At 38.2% G+C, this 19,130-nt stretch overlaps 1 protein-coding gene across 2 annotated transcripts in view; it reads right to left on the reverse strand.

Moving 5' to 3' along the window:
- The window catches only part of CLSTN2 (calsyntenin 2), a 520,062-nt gene that overhangs the window by 42,909 nt on the left and 458,023 nt on the right, over window positions 1-19,130 (reverse strand). For both annotated transcript variants that reach the window (XM_089507754.1, XM_089507753.1), the window contains exon 9: window positions 4,521-4,683. In XM_089507754.1, coding sequence (XP_089363880.1) covers window positions 4,521-4,683 — 163 coding nt within the window. The remainder of the gene's footprint in view (window positions 1-4,520; window positions 4,684-19,130) is intronic.

Below are 19,130 nucleotides of genomic sequence, written 5' to 3' on the forward strand. Positions count from 1 at the left end.
GCACCAAGACATGCGGACGCTAGGCATCCGTCACGTCAAAATGGCGGCGCCCATCTGTATAGGGCACCGCCATTTTGACGCCCTCATTACGTGCGAGAGGCAAGGCGCGTCAGGAAGCACCGCCCCTCACGCGTAATGATGGCGCCCAATAAGGCTCGTCGGGAACGTGCCTAAGATACCCAGGCTGTATAGAGACTAGTTTTTTTTGTACACCAGAATTTTATGTGTTAAATAAGACCTCCTCTTTAAGTTCAGACATTGAAAAAAAACATTGGGGAATGGTCTTGTACTTAATAACAACTACAACTCTAGTACTGGCAAAAAACTGGAAACTAGAAAAGATTCCAACAATGGAAGAAGGGATACAAAAAATGATTGACTTAAGAGAATTCGATAAAATAACAGTTTGGGACAATAGATTGTAAGCCTGAGGGCAGGGAACTGTCTAATTAAAAATAATAATTGTAAGCCACTCTGATAGCCTTTAGGTCTGAAGGACAGGGTATAAATACCATAAATAAATAAATAAATAAAAATAAAATAAAATAAACTACAAAACATTGGAAAATACAATAGAAACCCATGATAAAATATCTACACAGGGTATGGCATATTAAAGAAACTGTAATAATGGTAAAAGGAAAAAAAATTAGTCAATGAAGAGTAAGTATAAAAGAAGGAATACTCTATAAGGAATAAGAAAAGGTTTAGCTTTTTTTCTTTTTTTAATGGTAGACATTGGTACCAATAAACAACGAGACAAGCTGTTAGAGACAACGCTTTATTGTACTTTATACTTATGTGGGAAAGTAATTTGATTTAGATGTAAACTCGGAAAACAAGAGAACAAGTGGAATAGGTTTAATTTATTTTTTACCGTACTTTTCTTATACTTTCATGTTTTGTATTTTAAAATTAATAAAGAGTATTAAAAAACACAAATTATACTCCAGAGGGCAGGATCAAAATTCAAAATGCCATTAACAGGGAATTGAATTCTGGTTTCCAGAATCATAGTCCAACAATCAAATCACTATGCCACACTGGATCTCCATGAACATACTTCTGGACTAAAGGAACTTTGGTCTAATCCAATGATGCTCTACTTCTATTTTTCTTTGTCATTTTGCATTTATTCCTACCAAGGATAAGCAATAAATGTTACCAAGATATATGACTTGGTAACTCATTAAACCTTTCTATAAGTATAATCTTTATCTCTTGTCACTGTTGCAGTGATGAGTTAATGTCAAAAAGTTACACATTAATTCACAATAGCTGAAAAGCCATTACTTCCAATTCAGCATGGCCATTCTGGTGTCTTAGGGTGCATATCTAGGACTAAGACTGAAACCAGTAGTGCGTACTTTGTTTTTAGAGGACTGTGCTTAGAATCATGATAAGAAAAACACAGATATGTGAGAAAGTAATAAGTTCCATGATGGATTTAACTCTAAGTAAGAGCTAGAATGATGTAGTGATTTGAATGTTGGACCAAAACTCTGGAGACTGGGGTTCAAATCCTTGCTTGGCCATGAAAACCCACTGAGTGACCTTTGGCAAATCATCTCTCTCAACCTCAGAAAAAAGCAAAGGCAACCGCGCTCTAAACAAATCTTGCCACAAATTCTATGATAGGCTCACCTTAGAAATAATAAGTTCAAAATTACTTGGAAGCACACAGCAAGTATTCCTCTTTAATAAAGGCCTGTTTAAAAAGTAAGCAACTTTGTTATATAAACAACAGAAGTGTTTTTAGTGGATTGTTTTCTTCATCTTAGAATCCAGACTCAAAACCTCACAACTTAAGGCAGCACAGAAATGTCGTTTCCTTCTTTTCTTTGCCTTTTCTGCATGAAAGATGTCCAAACTCTTACAGAACCTTATCACACACACTTTTGCCCCCATCAGAAAGCTTCTGTCTTTCAAAATTCATGCACCTGAGCTTAGTGCTGGGCAATGGCACGGAGCCACCTTGAGGACAGTATGGCATGCGATAAAATGTGTTTTCACTCGGCCACATGCGTCCCCTGCCCATGCCCAGACCGGGAAGAAGTGTGTGTGATAAGGTGCACAGTCATGTAAATGGTGCCAACATATGAATGGTGTTAATGTGTGGATGCTGCTGGGGAAAAAAGTTAGTCAGCTCTTCATGGCTCTTAATTTGCCTTAAAATTTTCATTAGATGGCCACTCTAAACACTCACACAAACACAAAACATCATTCTATTTGGATCTACTTCCCAAAAACCTGAAGATTCACATTAAGATTAACTTTCATAAGCATCTATCTACCTTTCCCCAGCTCCTCCTTTCCTCAAAATATTATAATGAGGTGACTGCTTCAGGATCTACTTTCCCAATGGTTGCCCTGTTCCCCTCTTCATGGAGGATTTCACCTGTTGCTGTCTTACTTCTGTTACTGTGCTCCTGATTTGCCCCATTTTCCCATTTCCCCCCTCCTCTCCCTCCTCTCATGATCTGAAACAGCCACTCTCTTGTCCTTTGCACTTTGCTGAAGAATTTCTTATACTCTTCTCTCCTTCCTTCATATTGGGAAACCACATCCCTTCTTCTAGGCCCCTAATCATACCTACCACTCTTGCTCCTTGCACCCTACCACTGCACTTCACACCATTCCTTTCCCCAACTCTCTCTCCTCTCACCTCAGCTCACAACCTTACTATGGACACACCCCTTGCTTCTTTCCTTTTGCTGCTTTCACACTCACTTTCCTGTGCCTCTTCCCTTGCCTCATCTCATATCATCACTGTTCACCCCTCACTTGCTTTTTGTGGCTTTTAGCTCACACCACTCATTGTCCTTTCTCAAATATTATTTGTTGTATTATTTTTACAAGTGAAACTGCAGATAGAATGTGAGAATATGCATCTCATGTAAGATGCATATTTCTGTCAGAATGCAAGACATGTTTTTCTCTTTGCTAAATTCAATATAGATGTGTACTTCCTGTTTATGCTCTGTTGATAGAACAAATAGTGCAGAAAAATAATTCTAGATTATGAAGTAAATGGAGCCCTGGTGGCACAGTGATTAAATGTTGATACTGCAGCTTCTCACAGCCACAACATTGTGAATTCGATTCTGCAGGGCTCCAGGATTGACTTAGCCTTGCATCCTTCCATAGGTCACTAAAATGAGTACCCAGTTTGTTGGGGGCAATTAGCTTACACATTGTAAACTGCTTAGGGAGTGCTTAAGTGTACTGATAAGTGGTATAGAAATGACTTGCTATTGCTATTGCTATTGCTATAAATGGTTTTATGGAGTCTACCTCTCTAGATAGTATTGTGTAGCTCTACTGCTTAAATGCATAATACAGTTGTCCCTCCATATTCGCTAGGGTTAGGGGAACAAGCCCCCCGTGAATCTGGAAAAACTGTAAATAACAAAAACACTGTTTTTACCTGAGAGGACACCTCTCTAGGAATCTCTAGGTCCTCCAGTGCAACTCTGTTGTCAATGTCCAGCATACACTGACCATAGCATGGCACTGGAGTAGCTACAAATGGTCTTTCAGTGCAACTTTTAGTTAAAGTTGACCACAGAGTTGCACTGGAGGACCTAGACAGTCCTAGAGAGAACATATTAATGAAATCTGTGAATAATCAAATCCGCAAATATCAGAGCCGCAAATATGGAGGGATGACTGTAGGTAGAATTTTAAAAATCTAGTATGGTGAAAAATAGAATTATGCTGGATCAGCCATGGAATCACAAACATATACAGTATGGAGTGCAACGGATACAGAAAACAGAAATAGAAGGGGGAAAAACCCAGAAAAAGTTATAATATTAAGACAAATATTAAAATATTAAAATGTAATGTTTAAAACATTCAAGCATATTGGTTTTAAAAATACTCTTATAGCACCCATTTGTTAAAAGGCCCTTTCACAATAGCCAGTCAGTTATTTAAAGTCAATTATAATGAAAAGGACTCTGCCTTTTTTTAAAAAATGAGTCTTGAGGTAGATGACCATCAAAATAAAGAATATGTTCAGAGGTCTGCCCCCTACTGTCAAGTAGCAGACATGGGCACCTTAAAGTAAAACAAAGAAATGAAAATTATGATCTATCAGAATATGTTCTTTGCTGAGCCTGCAAAGAACATAAATGTGTAGAAGGTTTAGAGTGCAAGGTGTGATATTACTGTTCACCTGAGTCTCCTTAGAAGCTGTTATGGTTTCCAAAAGTATTAGGGGCCTGGATTAAGCTTCTTCTTCTGGTTAGCATTCTTACTGGCCATGCAGTAAGGATATAGAACTTGGTTACCCAAGATACAGGGGAACAATAACATTTTACAGTTCCAAGATATACTGCCATATCTCAAGTAACTATCACTCATGTCTGAGATCATCATCAAGGGTATAATCAGAATCAGTATATTGACATACAGCTGACAAGCACAATAGCTACCTTGCTTTTTGTTAAGATTACTAGTCTTTGAATGTACGGTCAATATCTTCAATTCTCAATTGACAAAAAATGCGTAATTACCTTGCCAACAAGCACCAACAGTCAGTTGCATTGCTATGTGTGATGGATGAATAGGCCAGTCATTAGTTACAAGGTAAGGTTCATATGTTGTACCATCCATATACAAGGTAACTACTGGAAACTCAACGTTGACGACATAGTAGTGCCACTCTTTATCACAAATCTATACAGTATAAGAAAAAGAGAGAAATATATTTAGTAACTTTATTTTTATGCATAGAGATCTTGAGTACCATAAGAAAGAATTAAAAATGCTTTGGACTGAAGAACAATACTAGTGGTCATGCCATCTTTTTAATGGACACATTTCAACAGAAGATGTTTTACCCTACTAAAAAGTTTATTCTCATTAAACCCCTCCAAAAATTGATGAAGCATTCTATAAATTAGATTTTAATATGTTTAAAATGCAAAAGAGTTAAAAATGGGTTGGAGGGGAATAACACCACCAGCACACTCCTTATAGTAATTATATTCCCCCCTTTCAAGGGTAAATTACCCATTTGTTTAATTATTTAAAAAAAACATTGCAGCAATTGGGGAAAATAAGTAGTAAGGCTTCTTGCATCATTACAGAACAGTTAGAGATTGTTAAAGGTATTCATTAATGGTGCAGAATAAAACCACACAGGGAAGGTGACAGTCTCTATCCATCCTTCAACCCATTTGAAGATCTGGATAGATCATCTATGGGTGCAGCTTTATGCATAAAGACTCTCTCTACATTTTCATATCACATGTATAATGAATATCCCAAAACTACATTGTATTCTTTCTCTCTGCTAAGGTATATTAATAGCTTATGGGAATTGTATAGCAATGTGGCCAAGCATCTTTATCCTAGACATTTCTGCCATATTCAAAAATCTACTTCAACACCTGTGCAGGTATAAACATTTGCAGGCCAAGTATTATTAGCAGGTATAAGATCTGTGCCATCTAAGTCTTCAAGCCTGTGCACATGTGGATGTTTTGGTATTTTATTTTATTGATTTAAATCATTTGTCATCTCTCAACCCAACAGGGTCTCAAGGTGATGCACAATGGATAAAAACATTTAGAACATTCAATTTATGTTCTGTGTGTGTATTATGATTTATTTAGCCTAGAGTTTTCTTGGAAAATTTATTCTAAGGATATTTGGCCATTGTCTTCCCCTAAGGCTGAAAGCATGTAACTTGCTCAAGGTCACCTTGTGGATTTCTATGATTGAGCCCAGTACTGAAATCACTGGCCTGAGCCACCATACTGCCTCAAAATATTAAATATAAATTAAATATGCAAAACATTAAATGTACAAACAAAAACATTTAAAATAAGACTAAGGACTTTATCACACTATCAAAAGACAGGAGCATATTTCTCCTGTCAATATCACACAATAATGCTAAGATTTTCACACGATGTCTCATGACATCACAGTTATCACATAATTATCCTGTGAAAAAAGAGGCATTCTAGCACCACTTTTATTCATGGGAAAATCCCATGAATAAATATATATACGGTATATATTTTAAAATGAACCAAATAAATGTTTGATCAATTCCTGATTTTTACAGAATCTTGATTTCCTTTATGCCCATTAATGATATGCAGTTAAAATGCACCAGCTACTATTTATTATCTTTTATCAGTTGCAGTTATAACCCACTTTTCCTTCAGTGAGCAGTACACCCCACACTGCTGCTCAGATGACGATCCTTTCAATAATGCTGGCAGAATTTCTGGGTAATTCCTCAACCATCAATACAGAGACAGAAGGTTGATAGCTAGCCATTATTTCCTTGTAGTCTGTTTTTCCTTAGTGGAAGAGATGAATGAAGTAATGTCTACTTTCTTACTATGTGTCTTTAAGTGGAGTCAAGGCAGTTTCTTCTTTATGTTTGATCAATCCTACTCAAGTCCATGAATAAACTGTGAAGAAGCTTTATTTCACCAAGAGTCTGCTCATATATGCTATCACCACAGCTGGGGTTTCTTAGACACCAAGAGGTAGTTAGATCCATCTGGCTCCACTGTAAAGTTAAGACTCTGAAGTCCTAAAGCTCTGATTACCTAACCAAACTGTGTAAATCCAAATGCATTTATCATTCAGTATTTGCATTTCTCCAAAATTTGTGATGCAGTTCTCAGACTAAAAAAGGTGCATACATGAGAATGTGAACAAACGTACATGTAGATTTTTAAAAATAGATGCAGAAACTAGCATGAATGCTGGAAAATTTGATGTCTGAAAAACTGATTGGTACAATTATTCATGCAGGACAACTGCTGTGAAAACAGGAGTATCTGAGGCAGGATGGCTGAAAAAGGAAAGTGAACCAAGTACAAGAATGATATGACAATGGTAGGGATGATAAATACTTTTCTCCAAAATACTAATGTAATTGCAAATCAGCAGTTTTATTGCTCCTGCTCATTCCCAAAGAGTGGATAGTAGAAATGCTTTCTGGGGTTTCAATTAAATAATTGTATTTAAAGGTAAGTATACATATTAGAACTATTTAATTGATTTTGTGAGAGCTCTAAAATACATGCACACCTATGATGCATTTTGTCACTGATTCGTGAACAATCAAGCAACATCATGGAAGTTCTGTCAACAATTGTTAAAAAGCTCTAAACAGCCCATTCCTGGGAAAAGAGTCCCAGTCCTGGGAAAAGAGCAGGATACAAATAAATAATAAACAAACAGACCATTTTCACCAAGGGTCAGTGGCATCACTAGAGGGTGTGGACTACATCAGGTGATACCCTAAGGTGGGGTGACCCCACTGTTCCTCAAACATCTGCCCTTTCCCCACAATCCTTTCTAGCTACTTGCACCTTAACCTTCTCAGCATTCCTCCATTGTTGTTTGGATAGTACATAATACAGGCGGCCAGTTTATTATGTGAGTCCATATTATGTGGATCCAGTTTTATGTGAAACCACCCTCTGTGCTGCTTACCGTATCCTGTGCTACTTGTGCTATCCAATGCTGCTCATGCTACCTCATATTCAGCATTTAGTACCTCCTGTTGATTGGCTCATGCTATTTGTTGCTTATGCCAGTGAAGGGGTTGGGCAAAAAAGTCAAGCTTGCAAAAGCAGCTGTGCAAGTGAAAAGGTTATGCTGGTGAAGTGGTTGTGGCCAATGAATAGTAGCCCCAAACACAAGAGTGGTGATGCTGGCAATCTGGATATGCTAAATGATATTGGTAAAGTGCTTTCTTTAAGTGAGAAGGTGAATGTTCTGAACTTAATTAGGAAAGAAAAACTTGATTAGTAAAGGGAAAAAAACATGTTCTGAGGTTGCTAAGATCTACAGTAAGGAGGGGAAAAGAAATTCATGGAAATTTTGTTGTAGCACCTCAGACTGTAAAATTTACATCCAGTGTGTGAGAAGTCCAAAGTAAAAATGGAGAGAGACTTAAATTTGTGGGCGGAAGACATGAACAAAAATGTGTTCCTGTGTGTGTGTGTGTCTGTGTGTGTAAAATTCCAAAAAACCAAGTGAGATAATGGGGGTGGGGGGGGTAATGTGAAAACTCAAGGGTAAATACTATTACTGATTGTTTTACCAAACATCTGAATCTGGAAGGATGTAAACATTTAAAACATTGTTGAATAATGATGAAAACCATCTTGGATAAAAAAGTTTCTAAGGTCCTAAACAGACCAGCACTTTGGGCTGGCCTGTGACCAAACTCCCAAACCCTACTGAGTGCCGCAGGTGCCATCTTGGCATGCCACCAATTCACGGGGTGCACAATGATGACACCCACCATGTGCAGCACCCAAACAGTGTTGCACACAAGGGGGGGGGGGTCATCATGGCACACGAGTGCAACAAAAAATCTGAAATTTTCAAATGTTTTACTCCAAGTCATCATGTTGTTCCTGTTCCTTCAGAAGAAAACATTTTGGGAGTGGGATAAGGAAGGTATTTTGATTACTGCCTATCTTCAGAAAGGCCAAACTCTTAATGCAGAATGCTAATCTAACTTGCTGTGCTGATTAAGGAAGGAATTGAAGAAGAAAAAAAGGTAACGGAAGCTACCTTTTGCAGGACAATGCACCTGATTACAGGGAAATGATTTGTGTTTTGAAGAATTTGGGGTTTAAGTGCATAGACCCTACTGATGAAATCTTCCTCCATCTGACTATTTTCTGGTTCCAAACCTTAAAAAGCATTTGAAAGGAAGGGATAAATGATTCAGAGATGATAGCAGGAGGAGAGAAGGAATCAGTGATCAAACATTAGAATACTTTTTTTTGAAATGTTAAAGAAACTTGGGAAATGTGCCAAGTGTGTTGAACTTTGGGATGATTATTTGAACAGCTTATAAGTTTCATGGCTCTAGGTCATTTCCTTCTTGTTCAGGCTGAAAACTTTGTCAGCACTCCTCATATGGCAACTCTGCGGGGCATATGATAAAGCCAGGTGTAGTATACTGATCGAAGAACCCACAAGCTCTTACACACACACACACACACACACGTTTTATCTGCCTTTGTTCTGGTAGCATAATATTAAAATTTGGGTACCATCTTGTTTACCAAATGGTTTCACCAATACTTCGTCCCAGAAGTTGTGTGTGTGTGTGTGTGTGTGATAGGAAATTTTACCGTTTAAAGTCCTATTAATAATAAACAATGCACTTGGCCATCCTAAATGTTTACTATGAAAATAAAAATGTTGTTGTTTTGCTGCCTCCTGATAAAAGCTCATTGATTCAGCCCCTTGAACAGGGTGTCATTTGTTTTATTAAGGCCACATACACCTGCCTGGGATTTGATCACCTGCCTGAGATTTGTAGCAGCAACTGGTGCAGTCTCTAATGTGGATATCAAGCAGTGCTGGAAATCCTTCACTATTGCTTATGCCACAACAGTAATCAAAGTTACAATGGATGAATTAAAACCAGAAACAATAACTGCCTGCTGGAAGTACTTATGGAGGGATGTTGTGGTTGTGTTGTGATTTATGGAAATCTTAGGAGAATCATCAATGCAGAAAGACAACTTGGTGGAGAAGGATTTGAATGAGAAAACGGAAGAACACATTGATGGTCATGAGGAAGTGTTAACCAATGAGGAACTGAAGGAACTTGTTAAGACCTCTTCATGGGAAAAAGGTAGAAGAAATGGAAGCAGATCCAGCCATGTGGATATTAGAGAGGTTGGCCAAAATGTTTCAAATTGAACAGACCATAAAAGACAAAAAAATGGGATGCAATCCTGGGATTGAATGCAACAATAAAGTCATCTGTATGATCACTTCAGGGTTATAACTATTGCAGCAACAATTTGATGAGTTAAAAAGAAAGAGGCAACAACTTCCCATTCCAATGTTCTTCCAAATGTTTTCTGCAAATGGGGATCACCAGCCAAACACAATGTCTGCTCCTGACACTGACATCCTGGCATCAGCAACATGTGTTCCCAATTTCAACATCGAATCATCAACCTCATCCCAGCACTACAGTCCAGGACTAGCTTCTGATAACCCTCCTTTTGATGAAGTTTCTTCTTCAGACAATACCTGTACATCAGAAGGTTTTCAGTGGTCATGAAGCCTCTGTCGTTCATTTCAGGTAAGAAAAATAATATTCCAGATTTTGTGCGAAAATTGTATTATGTGAAGTGGCCCAGAATGGATCCTGTGCTTAATATATAATTACCAAGACAGAATCTTGTTTGAATAGTACAGAATGGGTACCAACTGAGACTGTTGTATGTGAAACACACACACACACACACACACTTTCTCTCTCACACACACAAACACAAACACACACTTTCTCTCTCTCTTGCTCTCTCTCACACAAACACACACACACAGAGGTTAGGCAATCTAAAGTAGTAGACCCACTGTTGTCAGTTTTGGCCTCTGTAAAAGTACATTTACTCATAATGCCTTTCCAGTTTTCTCACACATTTACCACTCCACACTGTTGCTAGGTTTTTCTTTACAAGGAAGTTCATGTTGTGGGATGGGGTGGGGTGGGGTGAGGTGGGGGGGTGGGGGGGAGATTAAGAGTGGAGGTTTGAGGGCAGTGAATTGTAATGAAAATATAGAAAATCACACTCTAACATGTTAATAATTATGAATATATTGTATACTTTCATAAAAATTATTTTCAACTCAGGTGGAAGATGACATGGCAGAAAATATTTCTCATCTTGCATTTTGAGCTTAAACCACGGGGTTTAAAGACAAGCTGTTAAGGACAGCAGAAGCCAAAAGAATATGCATATATTTCAGAAACTATTTATTCTTGAAGAATTCCTTGGGGTTTCTTGGTCTGTTTTCTAGAATTCACTAGTATAAGTTGATTTGCCAATTTATGGGCTGCTTTAGAGACATCTGCTAAAAATAGACCATAATAACCTATGGAACTAATGTAGAATATATACTAGACTCTAAAACACACCATCTAAACTTATCCTTAGAGACTACCGTGTTGCTGAAAAAGTTCTGGCAAGCTATTGAGTTAATGCAGTGCTGCGCCTGCTTTATGTTATTTATCTGCCTCTCTCCTTGATTATCCAGTTCCATTCTCTTCCTACAAACTCCTTTAACTGCTGGAATGAAAAACGTATCCTATTCAGTTCCTACTGAGCAGAACAGCATCCTTTCTCTCTCTGCATTGTTGACTTTCCATCTGTTTTTCAGATCTTATCTGGCAACTTACTTTTTCACAACTACCTTTCCCCTTACTACTCTCTCCTTCTGTTAACATTTTTGTTGTTGTTTTAGCTTTGCACCTGCAGTATTTTAATTTGAGGAAGCCTATGATGTATAATTACAGTTAAAAAAAGAAAACAAAGAGAAAATAAAAGTGCAGTACATTTTAATAATACAGTTTCTGTGCAATACAATTACTGTCTGCTGTATAAGTGATTCACAGAATTGAGTTATTTGTTTTTTGTACATAAAAAAATAACAAAATGCAAAGCAATTCAGAGAAAAGGGGAAATTTGAAAAATTAGCAGATCTCAAATTCTGGGGTTCAGAACCTACATTCTCTGATCAGAAAACTCTAAACTAAATTTTGAGCTGTTATGTCAAAACTCCATACTAGATTTCTGTTTGTACATTCTTTTCTTACTTGATCAGTGACAGGCAAAGAAAATGTCAGCTCCTGAAATATTATGGCCAATCAACTGCAGTTCAAAGGAAGGACAGAGAATGCTGAATCCCCCTACCTTCTCATTTGTATAAATCCAATTTGGATATGATCCAACTCCTAACATTTAGGTGATATGTTCCATTTATTTCCTTACCTGTCATAATAAATAGTGTTTACAGCTAAATTCTTAGGCTTCTTAGAAAACAAGCTAACTTGAATGTTTAAATTACTGTGACAATGACTGAGGGTGTCTTCACCAAAAAAAAAAAAAAAAAAAAAAATCAACACTTTAAATAAGGCATATGTATACATTAAGATCCTGTTACTAGATTGCATCCCACATCATGCCAGCAGATTATGTTCATCCTATAGGACTTCCCATTGGTGTCTTACCCTTACATCTCCATGTGCCCCTCACCCCCATGGAACAGAGCTGGCAGGCATAATTAATTAATTAATTAATTAATTATTAATAATTAATTTGTTTTATTTATATACCGCTATTCCAAAGATCATAGTGGTGAACAGCAAGTAAGCTAATTAGCAAGTAAGCATGTGGCCAGGGTTAGACTGGAGCTTAAGTGTGTGTGTGTCCATTCCATAAGTGGTTTCCATTCCTCTGATAAATAGCACTGGATACAACCTGAAACAATTTCCACCAAGTTGTACATTTCTTGCACTTACTAGTAGAACTCTTGAAAAAAAAAAAATTAAAACTCATGAAGCTATACAGTTAAAGAAAAAAATGTGGTTAATAATTTGCTGATGCAATACTGTTTCTGTATCTCCCCCCTCCTTTCCCTTTTGAAAATATGTGCCATTAGACAGTCCATGAGTGGCAAAGCAACTAAAGTCATTACTCCATCTCTCGCTGTCAGATCTGTATATATGACTGCGTAAATGCTTATCAGCAAAGTCTTGACTTTTAATCTAATATTCTCCTTGGTGTTCTTACAAGATATTTGTTTCCAAAAGCTCAGCAACACTGCAACCAGTAATACTTTTTGTATTTTAATCCACTGTTTATGATCAAAATGATAATGGAGGAGACTTTAACAGTCCATTTACACAGAGTAATAACAACAGCAAGAACAGACCTCTGACTTGCCTGAATACTAATAGCTGCATTAAAGGCACCATCACCTGACTTTACCCTTGGGGCCATGATCACAAATGAGGCCATTTCAGAAAGCAGCAGTGGCTTGTGACATGTGGGGGAAAGCTGTTATACCCTGTTTCATCTAATCTAATGTATTTGGCACATTTCACCATACTCATACAAACAGAATGGAAGGTGTAGAAAATCTAAAGTGGCTTTTGTTCTTAATGAGAAGCCACGGTAACAGGCTTGCCTGCTTACTAGAATAAATATCAGAGCTAATGACATAAAATGCATTGTCTTAACTCAGTGCATTTATAGTATTTATCATGCAGCAGGCTGTACCCTCAACAACCCATTTGCTTTGAATCCCCTCTAGACTTTGCAGTACAGCACATTTACAATGCTCATACATAAATCTTCACCAGTGGCACAGAATTCCAATTGGTAAGCCTGCCTCTACAGAATTTCAAGATGTCACCATTGTGAAAAGTTGGTAAACATGCAGGTTAGTTCAGGCTCTCCATTTTTATTAAATGGTTAGAGCGTGAATAACACAGGCAGCCAGGAAAATTTTTCTTTCATCCCTTGCTGAAGGGCTTTAGCATCATCCTCTCAGTCACAAAACCCAGATCAAATATTCTACTCCACAACACAAGAGGCCACATGTTCTGTAAATCTGCTTCAAAATAGCTTTCCAGAGAATATGTTATACAATACTGTGGTTTGTGATATGCTTGAAGCAGCAAAGTCTTCCCATCAGTAGTACATGTGTCAGGGAGGAAGGCATGCAGATGATAGCAGAATACCTGGCATGGAGTTGTTGTCGTTGTTGTTATTTTATTTATATCCTGCCTGTCTCTCAATAATGAGACTCAAGGTGGCTAACAACATATTTAAAAACAATAGCTTAAAATTATGCAAAAGCTTAAATAATAATATAAATATAATTCTAAAAAAAACAATTGAACAATTGATAAAAGTTAAATATTAAAATATTAAAATTAATAATCTTTTGTCCAGAAAAGAAGTGATCTATGGGCCGGCCATGACAACAGAAAACAAATTAATAATGAGACTGGGTACAATGTAGTCCGGGGAAAGTGACAAAGAACTTGCCTTTTGGGTTGAGAAGAACACTACAGTAGTTTTGGTAGTGGTGGGAGGGGAAGGTACATGGTACATTTCCTGCTCTGTGGCTTGAGGCTTCTGTTAGAGTACTGTTGTTTTTAAAAGAAGACATTTGCATGTACATGTGAATGATTTGCTTTCTGAGATGTAGGGAGCTAAGGAGCAGAACTGTTATTGTCAAGTAGATTGTTGTTCATTTTGCCTGCTTGCAGGTATTTTCAGCAGAAGGCCAAACTATTTTTCCTATCCATTACCACTGAAATATCCTTAAATAAGAGGCATTTTGCAATCAGAATGTGTACTTAAAAGTGATCTCCGATGTATTCACTCTGTCTTACTCTTAAGTAAATTAACATAGCCTAGATTACAGACAAGCAGTATTATTCCTGGAAGGGTACAATGGCAATAACTATCATTATATTTCTCAGTGTTTGATCATTTAGTACACTTCTGATTAACAATTCCTGAGGAAGCTTAGCTACTTTGGAATTTTGCTCTAGCTTATCTTGGGGCTAATTCCCTCACCTTCTGTTCCAGTATCCATGCTAAGCAGCTGATGTAAAGGAAAATAGGACCAATGGCCAGTGTTTGTTTGTTTTCTAAACAAGTCTGAAAAAAATATCCCACAATGACAACAGAAAGAAGGCACTCTGCAAATCAAATACATTCCATTGATTCTCCAGGTGGAAAGAAGCCTGGAGAGATTAATTTTACACATTTGGTTGGAATATATTAGTCCAAATTTTTGTTGGCAGCCTATTAGTAAATTATAAGAAACACTGCTGGGCAGAATAAAAAGCCAGGGTTTTCAAATGATCTCATAGTCCTTTTACAAAGACATTTGTGAACAAGATTTGGCACTATTCCTTTTATGATGATGGCAGCCAGCTAAATGGATCCAACAGACTTCAATCAGAGAATATTGTCATTAGAATATACTGCACAAGCTGCATGTCATGTTTCTTCCACAGACAAAGTACCACTCCCTCCTGAGGTTGGTAATGCTTGAAATTCTGAAAGATAGCTTCATCAGTATCTTCTCTGGACAGTTTTGCATTCAAGGAATAGAAATAACATTAGAAAAGAAGCACAACAGGGGTGATACTGACTTACAAATTCAGAAATTCCATGGGCTCAATAAATTAAATTGAATTCTTAAGCTTGGGGATGTGTATATATTGTTTGTCTGTCCCAGTCATCATGTGTGAAGTGTAAGTATTCTGTTTGTGAAATTAATCTTAGTATGGGAGATGGATGAGTTGCGTGGAGGTGAGCTGAAGGCAAGAGCAGAAAATCATTGTGTTCCTCCTATTGTAAACTAAATGCTCCACTCCTCATGAACACAAGAATGTTTTATCAAAAAGGATGTGGATGTTTAGATTTTATTTCAGAAATACAATTTCTTTACTTTTCTCTTTTCTTCATGGCCAGTCTTATTTACTAGAAAACTGTTCCCAAAGATAGCATGTAAATGCAAATCAGCTGCAGAATATTAAATGTCTCTAGATGATGAGTGCCATGGGCTTAGCCACTCAAGTGCCTGAAGTTCAAATCCTTGTTCCTTTTGTTATGCTTTCACTTCTCCATTTCTTTTTGTAAAAATGCCTATTTAAATATCACCCAGTGGGGTTCAGAGCAAAAAACCCAACGAATAATTTATTCAGTGAATTAATCCTTTCCACATTTTCTACCAGCTGCTAGTATCCAGGGATATGTAAGAAATTTGATACTTAACTGTCTGGTACTTAACTTTCTATGATTTCACATTTCACTGAATGTTGAGATGCCATTTGCAAAAGATCAATTTTTTAAAAAAAATGGAAAGAAATTTTTTTAGGCACATGCAATTTGAGGTAAAAGCATCTTCCAAAAAAAGAAACCTGGCATAATGTAGTAGTTTGAGTGTTGGACTATGACTCTGGAGACCAGAGTTTGAATCCTTACTCAGCTATGGAAATCCACTGGGTGACCTTAAGCAACTCTCACTCTGTCAGTCTCAGAGGAAAGGAAAGGCAAATTCTCTCTGAACAAATCTTGGAAAAAAAAATGGTGATAGGTTCACCTTAGGGTGGTCATAAATTGGAAATGACTTGAAGGCATACAACAAACTTCCAAAGTTCAATTTTTGCAAACAAACAAACAAACAAAAATATATAGTTTTTTTGTGGGTTTTTTGGGCTATGTGGCCATGTTCTAGAAGAGTTTCTTCCTGACGTTTCACCAGCATCTGTGGCTGGCATCTCTGAAGATGCCAGCCAATAGAGGGACTACCAGTACCAATGCAAGGGTAGATCTTCAGAATTTAAATTCACATTTTCTTATGGATTATTTTTTAAAATCACAGATCAATGTTGAAACAGATATGAGTGCACATATGCAAATATGGCATGTTTATTTTTTGTATTATTCAGTAATTTGATTATTTTCTACACTCCATCATAGTATTTCCCTAATTCGAAGAAAAAGCAAGAATTCACGTGAAAAGTTGCTAAGTCATACTATCTTTTAAAGATGAAGCTCATTTAGCTCCGTTCCATAATTAAGGCCTGTTACAGACAGGCCAAAATAAAGCTGCTTCGAGTCACTTTGGAGGTAAGGTATTTCAATGATGCATGCGTCCTAAGAGTCCAAAAGCCGCACCAAAGCTGCACTCCAGTCCTTAGAAATGGAGTGTGGCTTTGGTACAGCTTTTGGACTCTTAGGACGCATGCATCATTGAAATACCATACCTCTAAAGTGACTCGAAGCAGCTTTATTTTGGCCTGTCTGTAACAGGCCTAAATCACTCATTTTGAAGTGGAGTATCTTCTTCAGAATCGTTTAGCTACAGAATCCTCTCACCATATCCTGTGCTACCAAATCACATTGAGTACCTTGACATGACTAACATACACTTTTGGGTCATCTTTCACTGAAGGCTATATCCAGTGAACAAGAAGCCTATCTCATTCACCCAGGAAAACCAGGCAGCTTTTGGACAAGTAAAACTGAAAGTACTTGAACTACTTCTATTACATGTATGAAGAGGAGGTGAGATAACATGGTTTCCTCCCTCTCATCTCTGATGCTTTTATGAGAGTTGGAACAGTGAGTGATTATCAGATCCTACAAAGCCTAAATACCCAGGTTTCTCCAACTCAGATCTCAATCACTGGGGGCCCATTCAGACTACCTTTTAACCCAGAGGAGAAATTGGTTCTTCCATGTGAAGTTCATATTGGGCCTGATTCTGTCACAATCCAGTTCGAGGCATGCACAAGCAAATGCCCTTTAACGCAGAGATTCGGGGTAAAATCCATCTTTTTTTAAAAAAAACCTGGGTTCCGTGAAATATGAACTTGCCCCCGATCATGATCGGGGCAAGTTCAGGGGAGGGATTAAGGTCAGAGGGTGGGCAAAGGGCAGAGCATTCCCTCCCCTCATCGGAGAAGGAGGAGGAGGACAGAGCCTTGGGATTGAAAAAAGGGTAATGAGAGGAGGCAAAAAAGGGTAATCAGGGTGAGAGGAGACTCAAGGGTGACAGGCTGCAAAAAAGGGAAATTGTGATGACAGGAGACTCAAGGGTGACAGGCTGCAAAAAAGGAGAATCTGAGTGACAGTGGTTTTTGCTTCAGGGAGGGTCAGAAGGAAGGAGGAGGGGGAGGAGGAGGAGGATTGCCAAGGGAAATTCGAATGCGGAGCCAGGAGGAAGGAGCCTCTTCCTCTTTTTATTTTTTATTTTTGACAGTCTATGCGCATGATTTTTTGGGTGACATGTGTGTGTGCTTGCTTGTGCTACTTTCATTTCCTCTTGTTTCTGGAACTTAAGAGCCTTTGTTATTGTTATTGTTATTAGTGTTAGTGTTATATGCGGATGCTACAGTCAGAATGCCTGCGCTGCATTTCCCTTTTATTCCCAATTGATTCCATGGGTCTCTGACAGGTCACTCTCTCTCAGCCTCAGTGGAAGGCAATGGCAAACCTCCTCTGAAGAGAATGTAAGCAGGAGGAACAGGGTCAGTTCAGTTCAGGTCAGAGGCAGGGCATGAACGGAGCTCCCATCAGGCACCTCCCCACCTTTTTATTGTTTTAAATTATTTTTGACAAAAAATGCGCATGATTTTTGCTTGAGGCAGATATATAGATGGATAGAACGTGGCTGGCTGCTTGTCCACTTTCCTTTTTATTTGCTCGCTTACCAGCAAAAGGGAAATGTTGCAACGGGCAAGACTTTTTTTCCTTTGCGAATGAATGCTACAATTCGAATGTTACAAAGTTGCTCTTGTGAATTTGGCAAATTGGCAAATTGATACATGCTTTTGCTACTGTCTCTAAGAAATTCAGAGGTAGCCCTGAATTGCTTTTAAATGCAAAAAAGAAGCATGGCAATCACATCCTTTTCGGCATTTCCGAGGTGAGGAATTTATTATTATTATTATTATTATTATTATTATTATTATTAACCTTTATTTATGAAGCGCTGTAAATTTACACAGCGCTGTACATGCAATCTTTTTAGTTAGACGGTTCCCTGCCCTCAGGCTTACAATCTAAAAAGACATGACACAGAAGGAGAAGGGAGTGGTGACGGGAAAGGGTAAGAGGTCCAGCAGTTCCTCTCAACCTCCGAGGCCTGGACCAAGGCAGATGGACAGGAGGGAGGGCTTGGCTTCAAAATGGAAGGTTAATCATTATCCAGGGAAAATACATACTCACAAGTAGGATAATACATATACAGTACATAGCAATACAGGAAATGGATCAATAAACAGTCAACAACAGAACATCAGATAGTAAGCGACAATTATGCGATGTCTGGGAAGGCTTCTCTGAACAGGATGGTTTTCAACTCCGTTTTGAAGCTGGTTAAAGAAGTGATGACTCTTGCTTGTGGAGGAAGAAGGTTCCAGGAGTGAGGGGCAGCAAGTGAAAAGGGACGAATCTGGGATGGGGAAGAGGAAATCCTGGGCTGAGACAGGAACCCTTGACTACCAGAACGGAGGGCCCGAGTGGGAAGGTGAGGGGAAAGAAGGACTGATAAGTAAGGAGGTGCCAGTCCATGGAGGGCTTTGAATGTTGACAGCAGGAGCTTATACTGAATGCGGAAAGGGAGAGGGAGCCAGTGAAGGGATGCCAACACAGGAGAGATGTGGTCAGAGCGGTGGGTGGAAGCAATAATGCGTGCAGCTGAATGCTGGGCAGAGATTAAAGGACGGAGGTGAGAAAGAGGAAGTCCAGCCAGGAGGACATTACAGTAATCAAGTCGTGAGATCTCTAGGG

Source organism: Sceloporus occidentalis, unplaced genomic scaffold (genome assembly GCF_023333645.1).
Source record: "Sceloporus occidentalis isolate IW3139 unplaced genomic scaffold, rSceOcc1.0.p SCAF_2, whole genome shotgun sequence".
In the NCBI taxonomy this organism is placed as follows: domain Eukaryota; kingdom Metazoa; phylum Chordata; class Lepidosauria; order Squamata; family Phrynosomatidae; genus Sceloporus; species Sceloporus occidentalis.